The 23,333-nt window shown below is 33.5% G+C and overlaps 1 protein-coding gene across 2 annotated transcripts in view; it reads right to left on the bottom strand.

Moving 5' to 3' along the window:
• Positions 1 to 17,356, bottom strand: part of LOC145680276 (uncharacterized) — a 37,227-nt gene extending 19,871 nt beyond the window's left edge. Inside the window, exon 1 of one of the 2 annotated variants that reach the window (XM_081750628.1) lies at positions 16,422 to 17,356. In XM_081750628.1, the coding sequence (XP_081606754.1) occupies positions 16,422 to 16,780 (359 nt within the window). In that variant the 5' untranslated portion in view covers positions 16,781 to 17,356. The remainder of the gene's footprint in view (positions 1 to 16,421) is intronic. The other variant, XM_081750629.1, reaches the window with a different exon arrangement.
• Positions 17,357 to 23,333: the final 5,977 nt, after the last annotated feature.

Here is a 23,333-nt window from a genome sequence, read left to right as displayed (position 1 = left end):
GCATGAGTCTCCTCGGGTTTCTCCCGTTTCCTCCCACTTTTTTCATTAAACAATTTCATTTATTTCTCATCATTACTCTCTCCATTAGCATAGTCGGCATAATCGTGGGACGTAAAAATTAGATATTTCATTTCGTTTTTCTTTTATAACTGTATATCACTTTTTCTGTCACGAGAGCAACATCTAAGCGAGTATTCAGTAAATTAAACCACTAAAACCTATATTCATTGCACAATTGTGCAGATGAAGTTTAGCCCTTTGGCAATCTTCAGCATGGACAGCAAAAAAAGCCAATACATTGATATTGAAACAGTAGTTAACGAATTCCTCTGCGAAAAAGATCACCCGTACTGTTGTGCTTCAGATGATAATTTATAATTATACTTAGTTGGTTGAAATTTCTCCATAGTTGTGGGGGCGAGATACTGAAAAAATCCCTACCAAGAGGTGAAGGTGACATGCAAAAATTGTAGTCAAATACGAACGAAATTAGTGTCGAATTCATATGCAAAGATGAAAAATGACACTGTGGATGCTGCGTAAGTCCAAAATAAGCCTTGGTTGGCTTCGAGTTGACAATGGGAGGGTGACAGGAATAAAGAATCGAAAATATCCTATATTTGTGTCGAATGGATAGTTTTCGGGATCACTGACATAAAAGGTGATATTTCAGATGCGTATATGCCCAAGGTTGGCCATATTGAAATGGGGTCATAGGGAGAACCAGTAAATACTTCAGAACAGTTCCTTTTTGGTGCGTTTCAAGACACTGAGAGTGAAAAGTGATAATGCACAAATCACATTCTGAATTATCGGAGATATGACTTCTGGGGAAGTGTCGTTGCTCCAGGGAGGCATTACTAACTGATTACTCCCTAAAATCGTCACTGTTTTGCAGGGCCTTAGACAGAAATTTATTTCAGCGATCGAAAGCTTGACAGGAATTTATTTCAGTGATTGAGGGCATATTTTACTAAAATGTCTATCATCCAGGGGCGGATCCAGGATGATTGTTTGGGAGGGGCGGTCGTTCGAAGTCAAATCAAGGTAAGAGCGGATTGCAAAAAAAGACAAGAAAAAAGAAAGAAAGAAAGAAAAGAAAAGAAAAGAAAGAAAAGAAAAAATAGAAAATTAGAAAGAGCTCTTCTGTAGAATTAACTTTGTTAAGAAAGTAAGGCCTATCTCCTTTAGGTTTTAATTTAGGTTTATAATAAAAAGAGGAAAAATACTTCGGATATGTTTTATTTTTAAAATAAAAAGTATAAAAAGTTCCCTATTCTCGGGGATGCGATCACCCCAAACACACTCCCCTGGATCCGCTCCTGCTATCACCATCTATAAAATTAGATATATATACAAACAAATAGTACTGATTTCATGGGGGCAAAAGCTCTGGATTGCCAAGGCCTGCATCTTGAGTATGTCCCTGCTGCTCTGAATTGTAAAAAGCTCCTCTTCAAAGGTAAGACATAAAATGTAAATAATAAACGTGTAACATAGAATACAATATAAATAGAAAATATGTTATAATTAAGAAATAGAAAATAATTATAAAATAAATTTGAAGGACAATTTAAAAAAAAATCAATAATACTTGAAAGTAAAATATACTTTTAAACCAATTTTGCATTTATGCAGGGTTACAAACAAGTGAGGAGTGCCATGTAAATTTAGTAACAAATATAATATTGGAAAATTATTTTGAATTAAACTAGCTGTGAATACATTACTTCAAACTTGAACTTGTGGAATATACAGTATGAGCGTAGCTCAAATAAAATAATCAATAAGAATGGTCTTGATTGGAAGCTTGGACCATCCACGTAAAAGTAACTTACATTAACCATTCACCTAACAGACAATGACGCACAGGGCTTGGCACTACTTTATCAGATGGTTCTATCAAATGTAACTTAATTAAAGCAATAGTAACATTTTAAAGCTTTAAAATGTGTCCTGAAGGAGAGGAAGTTCATTTTGCACATTGTAACTAAGTTACAAGAGGTTTACGTCCTAACTGAACGGCGCATCTACCGAGTCAACTTTTGGAATATCCCCTTAAGGTAGCTTTCAACGCAGCTAAGGGAAACGTATGTGAACCAGTAATAGAATCCTCCGTAGAAGAATGGATAAAGTCATGGTTCGATGACCACAAGGTTCGTGGTTCGAAACCCCTCGCCGAAACCAGATTTTTTAAAATCTTAATTCCTCAGTTCTGAAGATCTTTCTCTCCTTTCGTAATCATCTGATGCTCTAAAAAGAGTTCTCCACATTAATTCGACAACTGGCTAATGTGATCCTCGCACTTCGAAAACTTCCCTTCTTATCTTTCACAAAATCTGAATTTTCGTCATAATACGAATGCTGTCCGATCATTTTTTCCCCAATTCTAAATCTGTGTATACAAATCATCCCTCTCTGTCTCCATACTTGTATCCCTCTCTCTATCTCTCTCTCTCAATGTCACCCAGGAAGTCATATGGCTTGAGATCGAACTTTCGACTCTTGAAACCAAATGTAAGCTCTTTAGCAATGTGCTATCGTAACTCTATAGGTTTGTTGTTAAAACCAGTGTCTTTTAGATTTATTCGGGAGGGGGGGAGGAAGAGATTCTCCGGCGACATAAGATTTTCACTTTTTATTAGTGTATTACTATACATTTGATCAAAAAATACGTATTTATGAAGCTCAAGAGAGGAGGAATTACACCCTCCTTTCCTGCCCAAATGACGGCCCTGAAACATTTCCTTGCACTTACTGAAAAGAAATTAAATGAATCATTGAATAAAACTCGTTTCTGTCCGTAGATATTTTACAGCTCTTGGCAATTTCCATAGATTTCTTAGGGAGCATCTTACTAGCTTGCACTCTTTAAAGAAAGAAAAGAATGACACTAAAGATATTTATGAAGCTCTGGGAAGATTGTGTGACTTTCCTTTAATTTAGGCTCTTAAAAATATTTCAGAACAAACGAATGGAAAAGACTGATTTAAAGCTATAACGTTGTAAACTTGATTCCTGTTTCTTTTTCAGCTGAATGGAAAGAGTGTACTACGTCACACACACTGCTTTAGACAAGGAGAGGTGGAAGACGGGAAGGAGTTGGAATAAATACTAGAAGCAACTAATCGATTGATACATGTATTGCGGGAATGCATAAGAAAACTGGGCAAGAGTTTGTTATTAATTTGGACTTAGAATATTTGTAACAAATTTTATGCCGCGGACTGTACCATTCACTTGTCCCCGTTATGTATCTAAGGCGGGAAAATCCCGTGAGAGGGATTTTTGGTAAAAAAAATTCCCTTTTTCAACGTTTAGCCCCTCTGTACCCCCCTGTTTTAACGCAGAAATCTGAAAAAAGTTGGTAAATACTACTCGGTGGACTGAATATTTGTGCACAATTTCAATCTTCTAGGTGCAAAAATAAGCCAGCACAAAAATAGTACCGAAAATGCCCAAAATTCCCCTATACAGAAGTAGACTATATTTTGATAAAAATTCCGACACTTCTGTAATTACCCTAGGGCCATGTGTCGCACTTCATTCTCTTCAGAATAGAACTGCCTTTCAGGCGGTACCATTCACTTGCCTCCATCATGTATCTAAGGTGGGAAAATGAGGAAAAACGGGATTTTTGGGTAAAAATATCCCTTTTTTCAACTTTTGGACCCTCTGGATCTCCCCCTGTTTTAACGCAAAAATCTGAAGAGAAAATCTGGTAAATACCACTCGGTGGACTGCATGTTTGTGCAAAATTTTAATCTTCTACGTGCAAAAATAAGCCCGCCAAAAATACTTTACATAAACCCCCCCAAAAATATTACACGAAAATATAAATTTCAGATTTATGATGTCATCACCTCCTATGTCTCGACACAGGAAGGTGTGAAACCATCGGTAATGTCTTCTGCAATTCCTCTGTACTTGAAAAAAAAAAAAAAAACCGGACGAAGAAGCTCAAATAGGAGAGTTATAACGCAATGTACCATGAAACACCCCGTATGGTACAAATTGTTAATGTAATAGAATTAATCTAATCCCCAAAGAGTTAATCTAATAATAAGTTTATGAAAATTAAGAGACGGTTTTATGAAAAATACAGTATGCAATGTAGTGGCTCTCATTGCTCAACTATACGGAAGGAATTATTTGTTCATAATCAATTCACAAACGGTAGCGTAATGAGATTATTTGAATTAAAAGGAAGGCAAATATTTACTTTGGTCATTTCATTCAAGGAATCGTTCAGTGAACCGATTCCTAACCAAGACTGAAAAGAATGTGCATTGCGAGCCTCTAACTTGCCTTCACTCGCTGACGCTCGGCATTACTATGTGAATTAAATATTAAACTTCGTTATAGAAAGGAACCAAGCTAGTTACTAACTTATATATATATATGAGCTAACAGGCGAGTTTTCAAAACCGAAACCGAAAGGTCAAATCGCTGAATCGAAGAATTAAAAAAAAGAATGAAAAAAAGAAATGAAATGGCCAAAGCAAAGACTTCCCAAGAAGAATTTGTGAAATCTTTGATAAACGTGTGGAAAGACATTTTTGATCTGTATTTCACTTTTGGGCAGTTGTCAAAAATGCTAAATGTATGGTAATTAGTAAACTACAGTCTCTCAAGTGCAAGAAAATATGGTAGCTTTGAAAGAAATTTGTTAAAATCCAAAATAGAAAATTAAGCCTATCTACCTACGAATTAACATTTGCAGCTTCACCTGTAGCTGTAGCTATAGAGAAATGAATGATCTAGGTATTCATTATTCTATGCTAGAGCTTAACATTTTAATTCATACAAAATTAAAATTTGTCATTTACGTGCAAATAGCTCCATAACCGATAGTGTAATTATTTCAATTAAGCTACATAAACCATGTAATATTTAAACACAATTGCCTTTATAGCATTATTAAAGAAACTACTTGGTTGCTTTCACTATGCTATTTCAAATTCCATTGCATACTCAAAGAACACAACGTAAACACGTTTGTTATTTGCGTAACATTTTTATATTCCACTTGTAAAATCACTAATTTGTATATTTATCAAGTAAATTATTATTAGATCAGCAGACAAGTATATTCGCCTCAAAAAAATATTAAAAATATTTCTTTTAAAATTTTATTAAGTTACTTTGACATTATTGTTGTTTCTACTGCGAAGAACTCCCATCTTAAGTACACAAATGTGCTAACGTATTGTACATCCTCGCACACTACGTACTATGCACTCGCAGACTTCTGAACTTGAATCTTTGACGCACACTACGTGACGTCAATTCCGGAAATAAGCGTACTTCGAATGCACACTTGTATCTTTTGGACACGCCTAAGTTAACAAATGAAAATCGTTACGAAGTGGGAAACTAAGACTTCCAAAGGAAGCGAATTCAATATTCGAACTGGGGATAATACATCTGTTAATACTAGCTGAATTAGAGAATAAGGCCCTAGATACAAGTTCTTCCTTGGACTCTGGATCCATTTCAATAAGCCGTTACAAGCTACACTTAACACTTTTAATTCAATGTAGATAAATGTTGAAAACAATCGTAAAATTCAAGCATTTCCAATTCGAATAGAGGTTTAACGGATGAAATAGAAGCTACACTTGGGACGCTGAGTAGGTCAGAATAAAACATTTCTCTATATCTTTTACAGTTTTTCTCCATGAAAATCTAATGCCAGAAATATTAATAAATTGAACGACATCCGGTTTCGATACGGTACTGCAAGTTGTGGCGATATATATTCGAAAGAGAAGGTGTATCCATTTCAAATATTACTTGTCGATATCTATTACCATTTGTGTTCTATAGTGATAACTTTTGAAGCCAGAAATAAACAATTTGGACCTCTTTCGGTTTGAAATTAGGACTAACGTAAAATATAAAACCGTTTCTTGGCAACCTATATGAATTGAGAAAACTCATAGATATTTTTTTAATCGTTTTTGTTCTATAGAAATAGGTATTAAAACTGGTAATATTAGTAAGCTTGTACCACTTTCTGTTTTGGTAGATTCTTGTTGGTAGTTATGCCAACTTGTCTTGAGACGCTGAAAATGGCTGGTCTTTGCAAATAAAATAATTCCACGCTATTTGTAAAAATTTTCGTTTTAAGTCGATAAAAGTTGAAACAGGAAACTGATAATTTTAACCACCTCTTATTTGAATAGAGGTTCAACGAGGAAGACGGAACGTTTTCTTGGCAAGATAACTCGACTACAAAATAAAATCCATATCTATTACCATTTTCACTCTACGGAAATAAAGTTCAAATCTTAATGGTAAATCTAAGACTTCCGGTCATCATATAATACTGTAGTCATATTTCCAAATGAGGAATCATTTAAAAAACAACACTTCTCGCTATCTATTAACCTGTTTGCTCTGTGGAGATAAATGTTGAAACTACATACGGTTAATTTTAATCACTTCCAGTTTGAATTGAATTTCAACGGAGAAAATGAACATATACTTTCAGTGTCGAATCGATTGCAACAAACCACAAATTAACATCTTTTAGCGTTTTTGCACTAGGAATATCAGTTCTGAAATTGGACGTAATCGTAAATATGAACGATTTCCAATTTTGAAATTCATTAATTTTTCCGTCCCATGCATACGCCGGCTATCCTAAAGGAGACGGTGATGATGAGAAATGAAAGAACTGGTGGATTGAAGAACGTGGAAAAAAGGGGGAAACCTTAGAAAACCTACACACATGGTGTTTGTCCACCACAAAGCTCACTTGGCGCGTATTGGAATCGAACCACGGACCTCATGCACCAGAGGGGAATATGCCGGCTAGGTTTATTGTTTCTTTACGTCCCAGAAATAAGCCGTCTAGGCTTGTTGTTTCTTTAAGGTAGAATGTAATGTTGTCCCATTGGTCAGTTCAAATAGATTTCCACGCTTCTGATTGGTTGTTTGAACGGGCCAATGAGAGAGCAGATAGGGAGATGAATTGCGTATATATTCTAGAGTAGTTTTTCTATCATTCAGTGTAAGTCTGATGAGGATCTTGGCTAGAAGATGGAAAGGTCACGAGTAAATGTGTTTTTATAATAAATAAGTGCAGTCTTCTTCAGCAGTGAGTTTATTTTGAAGAAACTAGATACTATTATATTTCAAGCACTTGCTAGCGTGCTGTGGGTTCTCGTATGTCCTCTTTGGACCCTGAACTGAATATAAAAAACATTTGTAGCTATCTGTTACGGTCTCCATTCTATGGTGACAAATATTTAAACCTTAATACCTAGTCCTCTGTTTCAGTTGCTCCGGTTGCAATAGAAGTAGACAGAAAATGTTAAACCGAAGGTAACAGTGATTTTTAACAACAGCCGGTTTTAACAGAGTTATATATAGTCATGATACGTATGTTATTTATAGATACTGGATCGTTTGCAAACAATCGCTTCCCGTTATGTGTTACACTTTCCTTCTAAGGCAATAAATCTTGAAATTAAAATGACTAACCTGAATAATATTTGGTTCGAAAACAGGGTTATGGGACGAAATGGAACCTATTCATGAGATACTGAAATACTTATAAGGAACTTCATCTTGAAAACGTTCACTGTTTATCTTGTACCGAAATTTTGAAACAGGACGTAATAGTAAATTTCAACTACCTTCGGTTTCGGTAGAATACTCTGGATAGCCGTGAATGTTGTGCTAAATTGCTGAATCGTTAACAAGTGTCCACTTCTCGCTATATTAAAATTTTCGAGCTGTGGCAATAAACGTTGCAATTAGAAATGAAAAATTTGAACCACTTCAGATTTGAATAGAATAAACAGAGATGAAACCTGTTCTTCGAACGCCTAACCGCTGGCAAAAATCCGTTTCTCGATTTTTTTTTTTTAATTTTGTTGATAGCTGTTTGCAGACGGACGAACAAACAAACTATTGTAAAGGATTTCTGTCACTTATGCACACAATAAGTTAAGTCTAAAACGCTGTATTTGGTTAATTGCACATTATGAACAAAAATTTACCAAAAAAGACTTCTGTATGTAGTTAAAAACATTATCCGTGATATTATCCCAGATTCGAAACCAGTTGTGATATATCCGCTTTAATATTAAATGTACCCTAAACAATTTCTTGGGTGTTCAGATAAAACCAGTACAAATTTTAACACATATACTTTCCATTTTTTGTCGGGATAATAATGCAGTGTAACACAGCTACTGACACACTACGAGTGGCTGAAAATAGTAACTTCCAGTGCGAAAGAAAATACAACCAACTGCTGTTTAAAGAAAATGTCCAGCGGTTTTATATTTCTGCGAACGTAACTTTACCGAGCGTTAACCCATGCCCAGTAAACATGAAAGATGCAACTTATTATAAATAAATATAAACAGACAGAATGTATTTTGAAAGAAAGAAACGACAAACGTGACTTTACGTAATCTACTCTAACCCATCGTAGCATAATCTAATACAATGTACAAAAAATGCAAGAAAGCGAATAATAATAATAATAATAATAATATATATGAACATATAGAAATATATTTTGCAAGTGGAAAAGTAACAACTGCCGTGACTCGACCGTCTCTTCATTCCAGATACCAACGCTACAATCATCACGCCAGCGACACGACCTTACAAATATTAGTCTGTCCATTGTATTTAGAGAACAACGAGGCGAAATTGGAGCAAGATGGTGTCAAAGCCAGTCAATTAGTTCGTGAAAGATCCTGAGTGTTATACACATCATAACATTAAAAGCCACATCCCGGTAAGAGTGTACGTCTGATGAGGATCTTGGCTAGAAGATCGAAACGTCACGTGTAAATGTGTTTTTATATTAAATAAGTGCAGTCTTGTTCAGCAGTGTGTTTATTTTTCTGATTTTATTCGCAAGACGTTGACTATGAGTGTGTGTCAAGAATAATCTACACTGTCGAAAGAAAGAAAAGTGTAACAATACATCGCGACACCTAACCTCCACTACCCCATGGTCACTAATTTAACATAAACTACTAACGGAATATCTATCAAATGGTTCTCTAAATAATACTGATCAATTCATTCTTTTTTGCTTCAAATGGACGAATATCCAGGCATGTCATGTTTTAGAGCATGTCTGTACCGTGATGTTGGATCTCCAGCTATGAGGCGTATACTGAAGTAATTTTACTGATGGACAAAGCTACTTTTTCTTGGAACTCCAACCCCCAGAAATTTCATTCGTTAGTTGTACTTGAACCAGTAATTGAAACTTCGATTAAAATAAAGAATTTACAAAACAAAGAAATAATTGCAAAAATTTTGATTAGCAAACTGAAGCTGGACGCAGTCATCACAGGAAAGTGAAAAATAAGTTGCGAAAATTCAACGAAAGAAGAGAAATTGAAATAATATATCGGTCAATTAAAATAAAGATACAAGAGAATTAAACAAAGAAACAATGCAAGTTGTTACTGTTCATGGTCGCTTTAAACCAAATATTAAAGGATTAAATATGGAATATAGTCAAATATATTACTGCTGTCTGGATTACACGAAGGAAGAAATGAAAACAGTAAGGATATTAGAAACAAGCTAAAACGTAAGAAAAAGCAAACATCATAAGAGAGAAAGTAAGATCTAATAAATTTCGGATCTTACCTAAACAGATACTGCAGAATATGTCGAGAGAAAGAATACAGAAAGTCGAGAAGAAAGTCATATATTACTTTAACACGGACTAGGACAAAGCTTTATAGATGAAGACGGAAGTATGTTACAAACAAAATAAACTTTCCTGAAATAGACTGGAACAATTAAACCTCAGTTTTTTGTATTAATGTTCGTTATAATATATATATGTGTGATTGAAGATGTTTGTCTTTAGTGTGGCAACAAATGAAATGGAAAAAAGAAAAAAAATAACTAAATGGTGTTTGAAACGAAGAATACAGAACCAACAACAAACTTTTAGAAAATATCCTTGTTGATTGAAAGCATTATCCCCTTGTTTTAATTCCGATTTAGGTCACATTTTAAAATATTTATTTTAAGACGATACTAATTGGGAACTAATCACGAAGAATTCATCCAAATATTATTTTTAAAGAACATATAAAAAAGAAACAGTTTATCTATCTATATATATATATATATATATATATATATATATATATATATATATATATATATATATATATATGATAGATAGATATAGATATATCTTAGCTCCAAACTATTATATGTTTTCATGTTTGTAATAAATACATATTGCACTTTTTAAATTAAAAATAACGTAAAAGATAGGGAGAAAGGACATGAGTTAAAGTTTCAGATAAAAATAAAACTCTACAATGCCTCAACATGCTGAGTTATAACTAATCGTGTGAAAAAGGGAGACAAGGGAAATAAAGAAGCACAAGAGAAAACAAAAACGGCATGATACAATTTACCATAGATAAGAAAGAAATCGACCAAGACAAGAGAGACAAAAATACAAACTACAATCAAAAAAACGAAAATATAATTAAAAAATCATACACTTGATAATGGATTCTTTGCAACGGTGACTCATACGCTTTATAGTGGCACCCAAACCTGTACATTATGTCCTGTAATCTAGCTGCAAATGACAATCGGAGAAATGTCATGCATTCAATTCTTTGGTAGATTATGGTTATATTTGGAATTATTGTAATTACAAAAGTGGCTTAGAAATCAACCTGAAATTTCCAATTTTACACACTGACCACATTATTTCGAAAGTGAAATCTAATTTGTAAGGGTACATCTCCCAACTTTTTTTTTTTTTTTTTTTCACAAGGAATAGATCACTGCATTCAACTTCACGTCCACGAAGTACAGGCCTGATATATAAAATTGATATATAACTTGGAAAACTGATATATAAGTAAACTAAAAATAGTGCCTTTGAACCATAACCTAATTGTCTGTCTGAGTTGCTTTTACTCTCATCTTCATAAGATTGCCACTATACCATGCAATGAGTTCCTCCGTGCAAGAGCCATAATAAACGAGGATACCACCTTCCTAGAAAGTATTTTAGATCTAACTACTTTCATAAAACCTTCTATTTATAGCAATCATTGTGCTTTCCTAAAGTAAACCTGCACTCAAAAATCCAAAGATGGTTAGAAGGTGCAATTTTTTATGCTGTTATTTTATGATAAAATGTCAGTGGCCGACAATGAAAATTCAGACTAACTTCGCTATGAAATCAACTTATAATAATAATAATAACGAACAAGTCGCCCTAAAAGAAAAAATCTTTAAGTTTTACGTCCCACGGTTATGCCGGGTAGGCTAAAGGAGACGGTGATAATGAGAGATGAGTGAAAATGGTGGAATGAAGAAAGTGGGAGGAAACGGGAGAACCCCGAGAAAACCCACGAGCACGGTGTTTGTCCACCACAAAGTTCACTTGGCGGGGGCTGGGATCGAACCCGTGACCCCAAGCACCAGAGGTGAACGTTCTACCACTGAGCCACCGCGCCCCCCAAGTCGCCCTAAAAGATTCTCCACAGAGTAATGAAACGTTGCTCATTAGATTCAATTTTCAAATGTACTACAAACATATTTTCTAAAAAATTGTTATTGCCCTTAATAAAGACTGACACTAACGTAGCTTACAAATTGATTTACAGTCATAGTGATCATCTTTCATTAAAGAAATCCTTCACAGAAGAAGCCAATGTCGCGAATAAGGCACATTTAAAAAAGATATTAACAGTCTATTGTTTTCGAAAATATACTCTATACCAGCGTTCCCCAACTTGCGACACACTACCGGTGTTACTTGGATTCTTGCGGCACACTTATAGATATTATTTGTAAAACACTTTTTTTTTTTTTGTGTGTGTGTCATTATCGATCTCCTTCTCACAGCAAAGAAAGCTGGTACACTGTTTTTTCCCGTGGTAAATCATTATGCTTATTTCTCATTCTAATTTAAAAATAGAAAACAATTGCAATGAAATATTGGACTCAATTTTTAAAAATACGCTTTAAAAAAAAAACAGTATTCAACCTTTCACTAAGAAGGAAGATCACTACATAACGAACGAACAAACAAATTTCTTTTACTTTTGAAACACAAATGTAGGTATTTTTTTCGAAAGGATTGAATGATATTTTGAATTTTTAAGTTGCGAATTGTTTGCAACAATAAAAAAGCAATAACGGTCATCATAATGACAACAAATACTTTTTTCAACATTAGAAATATACAAAACAGTAACACGCTATGAAACATAAAACTGTAGATCCATAGTAGAGATTCACAGTAGTGTGAAATACAAATATACATTTTTCCCTACGTTTTACAATTTGATTGTTATAAAATTAATAATTTTGTTTCGATTCCTCGCGGCACACCGGTTGAAAACGCTGCTCTATACAGTTATTATGTATTGGAAATTATACTTTTAATCTCCTGTACATAACATTTAATATATAGTTGTAGATAAATATATGTAATATTTCATTAGCTAAAAGACATACAGATTACATCATATAGTTAATTAGTAGCTTAAAATACTCGCTACCTTTGTTATATAAGGGTGGCAGAAATACATATCCATGCAAAATCTTGCGTTTGTGATGTTACTGACGATATGTATCAAACCTGGCAGGCCGAAATTCTTAAGGGTTTCGGATCAGATTAGCTCACTACAAAGCAACAGATAATTTTTATCAAAAATAGCATTATAATACACTGCTACATGAAATGAAAACAAGTATCAGTCGAGTATTATAAAATACAAATGCATACAATATTTGAATATAATTATAATCTAAAGGACAGATATGAACTAAAAAATCCTTCATTTTACAAGCAGCTTTTCAATAAAGCACAGAAGAAATATTTCTGCAAAATGCAAAGTTTGATTTATTCACCCACCTGACCTGAGGTTATATTCTCTGCAGTTAGAAGCAAAAATATTCACAATAAAGTAGCTGGTTCAAGTTGGAAATATATTCTCACGGCTTGTACTTAGGGATATTTTTTTGTTGTTCTAAATTTTCAAAATATGATCTCAATTTATGTCACTTGTCGCAGAAATCACACGATCTGATATTGTAAAATCCGCACATAAAAGCAGAAACTAGCCGTTCAGATTACCAAGTTTAAAACAAGTTTAAATACAACGATCGAGAATTTTCTCATTGCTTGTCACTAGAGTTAGCACGACGCAAAATTCATACTTCCACGATAGGTTCCAGTGAGCCGCAAAAAAGAGATTCAAATTCGGAATAAGTTTGTAATAGAACAAATATAATTTTCTTCGTGGCTTATAGGTAGGGATATTCTCCCAATTCTCTAAATTTCGGGAACTAAGACTAGTAATTTCCTACACTTACCTAAGAAAAATGACGAGATCTCAAATTACATATTCCGAAATTTGAAGTAGAATGGGTGCAATTAAAAAGTACAAGTCCGGATCATGTTACGAATAAGTTACCAGTAATTCTATTTGAAATGTTGTGGAACTTAGAATTGCCGATTGTAGCTTTTCTTCTTCTCAACGCAAAGGATACAATTTGAAATTATCTTATCACGGTTAGGTGAGTGAAATAAATTGTTACTATTTTATGGAATGTAAAACATGTAAAAATGTCCGCAGATACCACCAACGAAAAATTATTAATACCTTTTATTTTTCACTTATTCTAAAACTTGTCCTCTTAAATACACCGCTCTGGGAAACTAACGCGGACGTATTTCGTTTGAAATTATGTTGTCGGCACTTGATGAATGAAATAAATTGAGTTATTATTTTCTGGAAACTGGAATAGTGTAGAAGCACCAGGCTTTGAAAAAAAATGTTGTTTTAAAAAAAAGGCATATATTGGTTTTCTCTAAGAATTTTTGGCCCTTAATTGGTGTTTTTAGGTTTTTTTTTTTTTTTTTGAGATATTTCAAAGTCTTCGGGGTAAAAAGTGTTAAAATGTAATTTCTATTTCAAGATTGTTATTGTCAAAACTTGCAACAATTTTCTATTCACTGGTGGTTTAAAAACAAATAACAGCCATTTTGAAATTTTACATTGGGTTGCCGAGAAAACCAAACAGCAAATTTGGAAAGCCTCGTGCTTCTAACTTCATAATTTCAAATTAAAAATTCGAAAATTCCGCTTTGTAGCGTGGATACTTGATATTTTTAAAGAAATTATTATTGTAATTCTGCACAAACTTGTATTTCATCATGTGACAGTTCAAACACCAGCACTTGTATGGAAAATAATATGGTTATGCACATTATTTTGAAATAAAATACTGAGGTTAAATAAGAGCAATGTTCCTGAGCTCTCTGTACCTACTCCAGTACAATTACGATTGATTTATATTAATCAATATTATTATAACTGAGCAAAATAAATATGAATGGGCAACTCCTAGGCAAAATGAGAATTGTTCTTGACTTAGCTTGGGCTTAGTGTTATTGAGTCTGCCATCAACTGAGTCACCTTTAAGACTACGGATTCGACACTAATAGTGTATCTTCTAGATAATTTTCACATCTCCCCTCTTTCGAAACCCTAGGAGTCTCCCACCTTAATAATGCCATTCTTCACATTTTAAATTAAATGTGTATGTCAACTTGCTTTTGGAAATCAGTTTACGAACTGATTTTTATCTCTCTAATGTGATTGATTTTATATATATATTTATATATATAAGAGAAAGGGAGTAAATTTTCACCCATGTTTTATATTTTGACGTTCCTTCCCTCCATTTAAAATAAACAAAAAATTTATATATCGATGCCTTAGTGTCATAGGCATGTATCTACAAAAGATTAGTTTTAATAATTGCGAAAACAAATTGTATTTTCATATTTGATTTTAGTGTTCGATAATCCACAATGGTTTTTATGTGATCGACTATTTTTTACAAGCAAGGTTTGACTTATAATCTTTTACACGGAGAAACATTCGAACTTTTATAATGTCTGATATATATCCGTATCTGAAACAAACAATTTTTGTAGATACATTTCTTTGACAGTAACCCGTCGATATATCATACGATTTCATCTAAACTATGCTCTCTTCGATAAACTACTTCGAAGTGTTCAAACTCTACGGCGTAAATTATTATACCAGAAGAAACAAAGACGCTAGCATTAACTGGTGCAGATTTACTGTATAATTTACATAACAAATCTCAAATAATATTTAATAGACTACTAGCAGATATTTCAAATATTTGTGTTCTTGCCCGTCAGATTCTTAAAACTGTAAAAACTAATTAATGAAGGTCAAACCTGTTATACACGGATTTCCCGACAAAGGAGCTAGTAACCATTGTATGTGAAAGGAAGTGAAGTATCTAAAGTAAATGTACAGCTACTACAGAAGTGTCCAGACTTAAGGGATCCACATACTTGCGAAATATACTTTAGTAACCGTGCTATTTCGATATACACACATATAAGCAAAGAAAATGTATTTGAATGTTACCTATAGCGTATTTACGAGTATACAAATACATAATTTAACACGAAAGAAAAGTAACTTTAAGCCAAATATTGTTTTGTGCTATATTCGTTTATATTTATATTGAAGTTTTCTGACACGCCTGTCCCCAAACGACGAATCAAACCCCTGCTCTATGTTGCGCTCCTGCTCTGATTTAAATAGTACTTAAGTCTCTAGTGATCACCACGCAAAAGTTTGTTAGTGCCTTGTGTATATCAATCCTTCTTGTGTATGTACACTGCAGCATTCCATAAAATGGAGCTGCATGGATTAATGCAAGTCCGTTCTCCAGAAACGTTTGTTGAAAACACAAAAGCTCGAGTTTCTGAAAAAGAATTACATATGGTAAGTATTTATGTATGGGTTCTTACAATAAATCGGCACCTATTTTTGCAAATCAACAGTTTGCAGATATAAGAATTATCTATTGTGTTACGGTTTGCTGTTTCTCGAAGACCTTCGGAAAAGTGTGGCTGGACATATTTGACATGAATTCTGTGCAAACTCACAAGAGTCGGATATTAATTTCTTTAAAAAAAAAAAAAATCCACTATAACAAATATTACGTTCGCATTTCGGATCCCCTTGAGTCATACCTTTCCTTTATCACAAATCTTTAGATATGAAACATTATCACAAGTCACCCATAGTTCAAATATTTACAAGAGTTCGTGAAAAATGTTTAATCAATAGTAATCACTACTTCATTGAGATACGAGCTACACGATATTTGTACCGGTATGGCTGTACTCACGTGTCTTTGCGTACAACTAGAATATGTCTGTTGTTACACTTCCAAACCGTAGATTATTAACTTAGGTTTGACGTAGGCCTATCTGCCATTCCTATTTCTCGCGAACCATTGCTTTTCACTATAAAATGTCCTAACCCATGTAACTGGATTATCAATCTGAACCAATTACTATATATAAAATTTAACATTACCTTTCTTGCCCAACTGAATTTGAACCATTTGCCGTTAATTGTTTATATTCACCAGAGTACGACGTAGAGGTCACTTCAACCTCTACGTTTCTTTGTGTTTTCATATTATTTTCAAATGCATTATCTCTTACTGCAAATTCTGATTTCAGCGCATCAATGTTTAATTTCACATCCGAAGAATACACAGCTACATCCTTCTCCATTGTTTGTTCTCCTTCAGTTGTAGATAATATTAATTCTTTGCTATCAGTCATCAGTTCGTATGTACACCCTTTTCCTTCGAGTGGATCTTCCTGAGGAAACCCATAATCATTTTCTTCTTTGCAAAAAAATTCCAACTTAGACGCCTCACTAGCCATTATGACTTTACATTTAATACGTAGAAATTTGCAACTGTACTTGATATTTTCATTTTATTTTATGCTGCCAATGTTAATGAAATGACTTAACAAGTTCACAGAAGCAGCTTTATACTTGCAATCAAACATACAGTCAGATTTTAATAAAACACATAATAATTGCTCTTTGAAAACAAAATGTTTGAACGCCTTCGTTGTTTTGTCTTGTCGTAGACCATTATCAGTAAAATAGGTAGTTGCATCGGCTCAATAGTCATATGTGCTACAAGTGCAAAAATGGTCAAATGTGTACTCAACAGAGGATTTAGGATTCAAAAGTAAAATAGAATAAAATACAGGACACAATTGGGAAAAGGACACAAGTCGGGAAAAGAGTCAAAATTAGGAAAAAGTCATAATCGGGAAGGAAGTTCAGACAGGGAAGGAGGGCGAAAAGCCAAAATGAACAGGGCAAAAATGTAGAGGAAAGTGGGAATTATAAAATGTAAATAGAAAGAGACTAAAAAAAAGAAGGGGATGTATGTACGTGTAAATGGAACAGAAAGTGTAAGTGTAGTGTAGGTGTATCACAGGGCCCACTTAACCTCATTCCTCACAAAGCACCACAAGCCACAAGGCAATCACTAGCACAGCCTCTGTCGAACTCCCCTTCGTTGTTGCTTCTACGAGCCTGATTCAGAGTTAGTAGATTTCCGTTAGAAAATTTCCCTCTGCTGTCATAAAAATTTCCCTAGCTTTTAGAAGTATGGAGATAAGTTTTTTTTTTTACTTGAACTTCCAATCAAAGTTGTTTCATTGATTTATTCTATCCTTGTAATTTTTACTTTTCCCTTCAATCTTGTTCTTACAAAAGTACATTACCCATCCAACACTGGATGCAAATTATGATACTGTTTCGTATTGTTTTGTCTTTATTTTCGTCCATTTTTCTTACATTCTGCACTGTATTACAATGCATTTTAAGTGGACACGTTATTTATATATTTACTTTTGTATTTACACAAGTAAAACAGACAAGAATAATAAAAATTACTAACACTAAGTCATTGTCATAGCTTACATTTTCCATGTTAGAATTATTAACAATAAAATTATAATAAGTAGAGCAATCCAAAAGCGTAAAAAGCAACAGGTCGGGCCTCCAATGCTTCTGAATGAGATGCCGAATTCGAATACGAACGTGAACTGCGAATTCATGTGCCTCTACTACTTCCGAAGCTTTGTGAGTGCGAATCAAGTCCAATGTATTTTTCGAAGCTTCAATGTGAAATATTTTTGCGTGAAAGTTAAAGTCTTGCTTTAAAGTCTTCAGAGCCTAATTAATAATAATATCCAATAATTTCTTTTTTGTGCAAAATAGAGTGAATATCGCTCCCGTTATTATTATGTTTCAGTGGTAAACGCTACTATTTTAACTTTAAAATAAATTAACTAAATTAAATTAGAGATTACAGAATCAAAATACTAAATTTTCTCCATGTGTAAAGAAACCCGTTATTGCTATTACAAACATATTTGTCAATAATTACATCATTACATGTATTTGTAAAATCATTCTTTACGGAACAAAAAGGAAATAAACATTGAATAAAAAGTTGTGGTTCCTGTATTAATTAAATCTTTACATTTTAAAGACAAAATAAAGAAAAATATACATATATCCCACTCCAACTTCCTTACTTACATCAGCCCATGTTTTGTTCACGACGTGTCGTTTGTGGTAATCTGCACGAGCTTGGTTCCAAACTGGAACTTTATCAAAAATAAAACAATGTATTAAAGCATAAACATTTATTTCCAACATTATTTTTATTTTATTTTAATATCCGCAACTCGTAACGCCGTCTAATTTCACACTAATCAAACTTTTTCTCTCACGTAGATCTAAATTCCTCTGCAGACGACTCTCCGTTCGCACGAATTCAGACGAACAATCCCAGCACGTTGGGGTAGTTCCCATCAGTGGCGTATTTACGATTTTGTTTCGGGAGGGGCTTTGCTAACTTTTGGGGGGGGGCTTTGCCTAGAAATGTGAAAATTCTGCAAGGTATTTCATTTACTTTACTATACTAAGTTAGATTTCGGGGGGGGGGGCTTAAGCCCGGAAGCCACCCCCCTAAATACGCCACTGGTTCCCATTCACAACTTTTTGTCGATTTTCGCAATTCGCAGGTCGGAACTAGTAGAGGCACTAATATTTATTTACACGTACAGGAAAATTCGCATTCGCCTTCGCATTCACATTTGGAAGCAATGGATGCGCGGTCTAAAAGCAATTTACAATAATGGTTGCTACCTATAACATGATTGTGGTTTTCTAAGGATACAGAAGAAACCAATTTTAAAAGCATAATTTTAGAAAATAAAGCATAATTTAAAGTATATAGCACAATTCTTGGAAATTTCTGTTTAACTGAAAGTTTAGCATACTGTATTAATATTTATAAAACCAATATTTACAATGCAAAATCGTTGAGACAATAACAATGCAAGAATGAAAATCTTCTTTTTATTTCTGTGAACTTTTCGGTGTAATCCTTTAATGTAGAAAAAAGAAGAAAGCAAAAGAAGAAACTTCTCGCCAACATGAATAGTATACAAGAACCCCACACATTATTGTTATGTGTATCTCTTGAAATTGAGCACTTACTGCACTTTTTCGTTCTATCTTTTAATTTTCCTTTCCGTATATATGAACCTCTAGGGCGCACACAAGTGATTAAAAACCTGAATCGAGTAATGTATATCTTGTTACAGGGCATGAAGTAGAAAGTTTATTAAATATGAAAGAAGCTCGTTGCATAAAATACTTAAAAATAGATCAAGATATATAGAATATTTAATGTATAGTGAATATTTTACATCATAACGAGTAATGTAAAACAATGATTGAAACAAACAATAAAGCATAATTTGGAAAAAATAAAGCATAATTACACAAAGAATAAAGCATAATGTGGGTTGCTCTAATAATAAGTGTTGTATGAAGAAATGCAGTTCATGAAGAAATCCTTGCACGCGGTGACGATGTCAGAGGGGGGAGAAGGGGAGAGCGCTCCAGGTGACTACTTCTGCCCCCGCTGACTTCTACATTCAACACATGGTGTTTTTGACGTTAGCATCATACCCAATCCCATTGTCAAATTGATCTATCCATGCGTTTACTATGGGGCAGATTAATGCTCAAACTTTCTTGTTTGAGCATCTGGTTTTCTAATTTAGCGCTTTTGCCGGTAAATTTTAGTTATAGTTCTTTCTTGTGATTTTTTTTTACCTTCAGCACTCAAAATAGGAAACAATGTAGATTCGATTTAGCTGGTAACGGAACTTTCATTGTGTCTAACAAATAGCAATTGCAGAGTTGGTAAACCTGTTTTCTTCGTATTGGACCAACATCGTTTTATACATTAAATAACTTGTGTGTATTTATCGAGGTTTGTAATTTTCGGTTGCACATTTTGTTTTATTTAGAGATTATATACTTTTTTCTGAAAATTTATTCTCAGCATTCAATACTCATAGGATGGGCTTATAATAGCTTAATTTACGAGTACAAGGATTTACTTTTGGGAAGAGATATATAGAGATGTGCTTTCCCATATTGCAAATTATAATAATAGTAAGTGTATGAAATTAAATTGCTTAACTCCTAATGAAATGTATTGTCAGAATGTTGATTTTTTTTGTTAATAATCGTTATTAATTAGTGCTCTCCTTAAATATTTTGCTTCAAAACAATGAGATAACATCTACCATTTTGAGTAGAAATGCACAAAAAGCTGCTGAAAATTCGTAGCCCACCCCACAACGAATGGTGAAATATTAGTACTTCTACATACTTCCCGAAAAATTCAATAAGCTTCCTTGTATTATCTGTCAGAAAAGTAAATGTACACCTGTTTTTTGAGTCTGGCATTCCTGCGCTTCATCCAAGGAGAGTATGAGAATTAAATCAATCAAATATTTACTGAGGGACAAGAAGAAAAGTATAATCTGAATAAGACATTGCAGAGGGGCACAAGCTGTGAATACGAATAGTGCATAGTGTAAATAAAGGGCGACACAGAAAGAGAAAGCCAGAAACATAAAATACAAATACAACAAATATGCCAACAACTAAGCGATTACCAAGTAGCGAACATGGTGTAGTGATTAACGCGCTGGATCACAAATCCATAGAACAGTGGCTCAAATCTGCCCCAAGTATTATGTTTTTATTTTTTTAAATAATACATACAGCACATGTAAAGTGGTAAAAGAGGGCGTATTACCCGATTCATATGTTAAGTGAAAACGGGTTAAAAATTTCGGTGAAATTTATTAGAGAAGTGAGATAATCAAAATAAGGAAGCAAATATATTTAACCAGGGACTGTATCAGAGGGTGTGACCTGGAAATTTTCCCGAATTTCGCCCATGTGAATCTCTACGATAGGCAAATTTCTCCAGAAATGTGCGTATGCGCAGAGAGAGATTCTCCCGGAACTGAGAGTGTGATGCTTCCATTCAAGTCAACGAGATGACAAATAGACGCTTACATAATAAGAATGCCGAATACAAACAGCCATAAAACAGCAAAACAATAATTGCAAGCGTTATCACCTATAAGGTTCCAAGATCCGAACAACATATCACTAATATCCCGTATGCCAAAATATTGTGACTTACACAACTCCCCCTCTACCCAAATGAAAACAATCACAAGTTTTGGGATGAGGGACCATATTGAGACTACAATATTAAACTATAAGTAGACTTTTAGCATATTCGTATTCAGTTATTTTTTCCAGAACCAGTTCTATTGATATTCAAGACAGCAAAAGCACTATATTTGTTAACGACAAAGCGAAGTTATTGCAACACTATGTTACACAGTGAATCATGCATATTAAATGCAATTGTATTAAGCATCAATTGTCAAGATATTTTGAGAAAAATAAATTATTTCATAATATGCAATTTGGATTTAGACCTGGGTGTTCCACGACTAAAGCCGTGGAAAATATAGTATCAGAAGTGTTAGATAATTTGGAGAACAATCTTCATGTTGAGGTTACACAATTAGATATGAGTAAGGCATTCGATACCGTGTCACATGATATATTAATTGCGAAGTTACACTATTATGGTATTACTGGCTTGCAATTATCTTTAATTGCATCGTATCTTAGCAATAGAAAACAAGCTGTTCGCATTGGAAATGAAAAGTCAAGTTTCATGTGTGTAACAAATGGTGTTCCACAAGGTAGTGTATTGGGCCCCTTTCTTTTTCTTGTATATATAAACGATTTTCCAAGTTTTTTGCCCAATAGTTGTGTTTTATATGCTGACGATATTACTGTTGTAAATTCAGACAAAAATATAATTGATATTCAAAGTAAGAATAATGAAATGTTAGAGTTGTCTTCTATATGGTTTAAATGTAACGGACTTTTACAGTAAATCAGGATAAAACAGAAACTTTGTACATTAATCTTAGTAATTCTACGTGTCATTCAGATACACGTAAATCTGTAAAACTGTTAGGAATGTACGTCGATTCAAAGTTAAATTGGAATGAACATACAGAAAATTTATGTAGAAAGTTATCCAGAGTATTGTTTTTATTGCGTAAATTAAAAACTGTAATTAGTGAGAAATCTCTTATAACATCGTACAATGCCTTTTTTTCATTCACATTTGGAGTATGGAATAATATTCTGGGGTAATTCTTCTGGTGCACAGAATGTCTTCAAATGGCAAAAGAAAGCAGTAAGAATAATTAAGGGATTGTCTAAAACAGCATCATGCAAGGAAGTGTTTAAGGAAATTCAAATTATGACAGTGCCTTCTTTATTTATTTATCGATGTCTCATGTATATAAAAGAAAATTTAGATAATTTTAATCACCGAAGCGATGTTCATTCCTACAATACTAGGCATAAAAGCGACCTTAATATGTCACAAGTTAGGTTAACCACTACTCAAAAGAGTTATAAGTATACAGGTATGAAATTATTTAATGTATTACCACAAAATGTACGCACAATGCCTCACGACAACTTCAAAAACTTTTGTAAATCCTTCCTTATAAGCAATTCTGTATATAGTATCTCTGAATTTGAAAAAAATCTGTTATCAAGAGTTGAAAGCAAGAACAATGATACAATGATACATAGATAAAACTTGCCTGATAGTGTGATAAAACTTGTAATATATATATATATATATATATATATATATATATATATATATATATATATATATATATATATAGATAGATATAGATATATATATATATAGATATAGATATATATATATATATATATGTTATATTTGACAATGTCTATTGCAACAAATGTTGTTTAATGACAATAAAGCATATCTTATCTTATCTAAACTCGTGAGCTATGCAGAGGCTAGCCACCGAGGCACGCTGAATAACGCCTGAAGGAAGCAGTGGGGACAGATAGCGATACAGTGAAAGTAACAAGCAATGCATTACAGAGATTTCAAGAGAAAAAAAATAGAAAGATCATGCTGTAGTTCTAACTTCCATTTCTCCATCAAAGTTA

This window comes from Thermobia domestica, chromosome 3 (genome assembly GCF_964235325.1).
Source record: "Thermobia domestica chromosome 3, izTheDome1.hap1.1, whole genome shotgun sequence".
NCBI lineage: Eukaryota > Metazoa > Arthropoda > Insecta > Zygentoma > Lepismatidae > Thermobia > Thermobia domestica.
The sequence above is the reverse complement of the archived record's forward strand: the minus strand, read 5'-3'. Positions and strand labels throughout refer to the sequence as shown.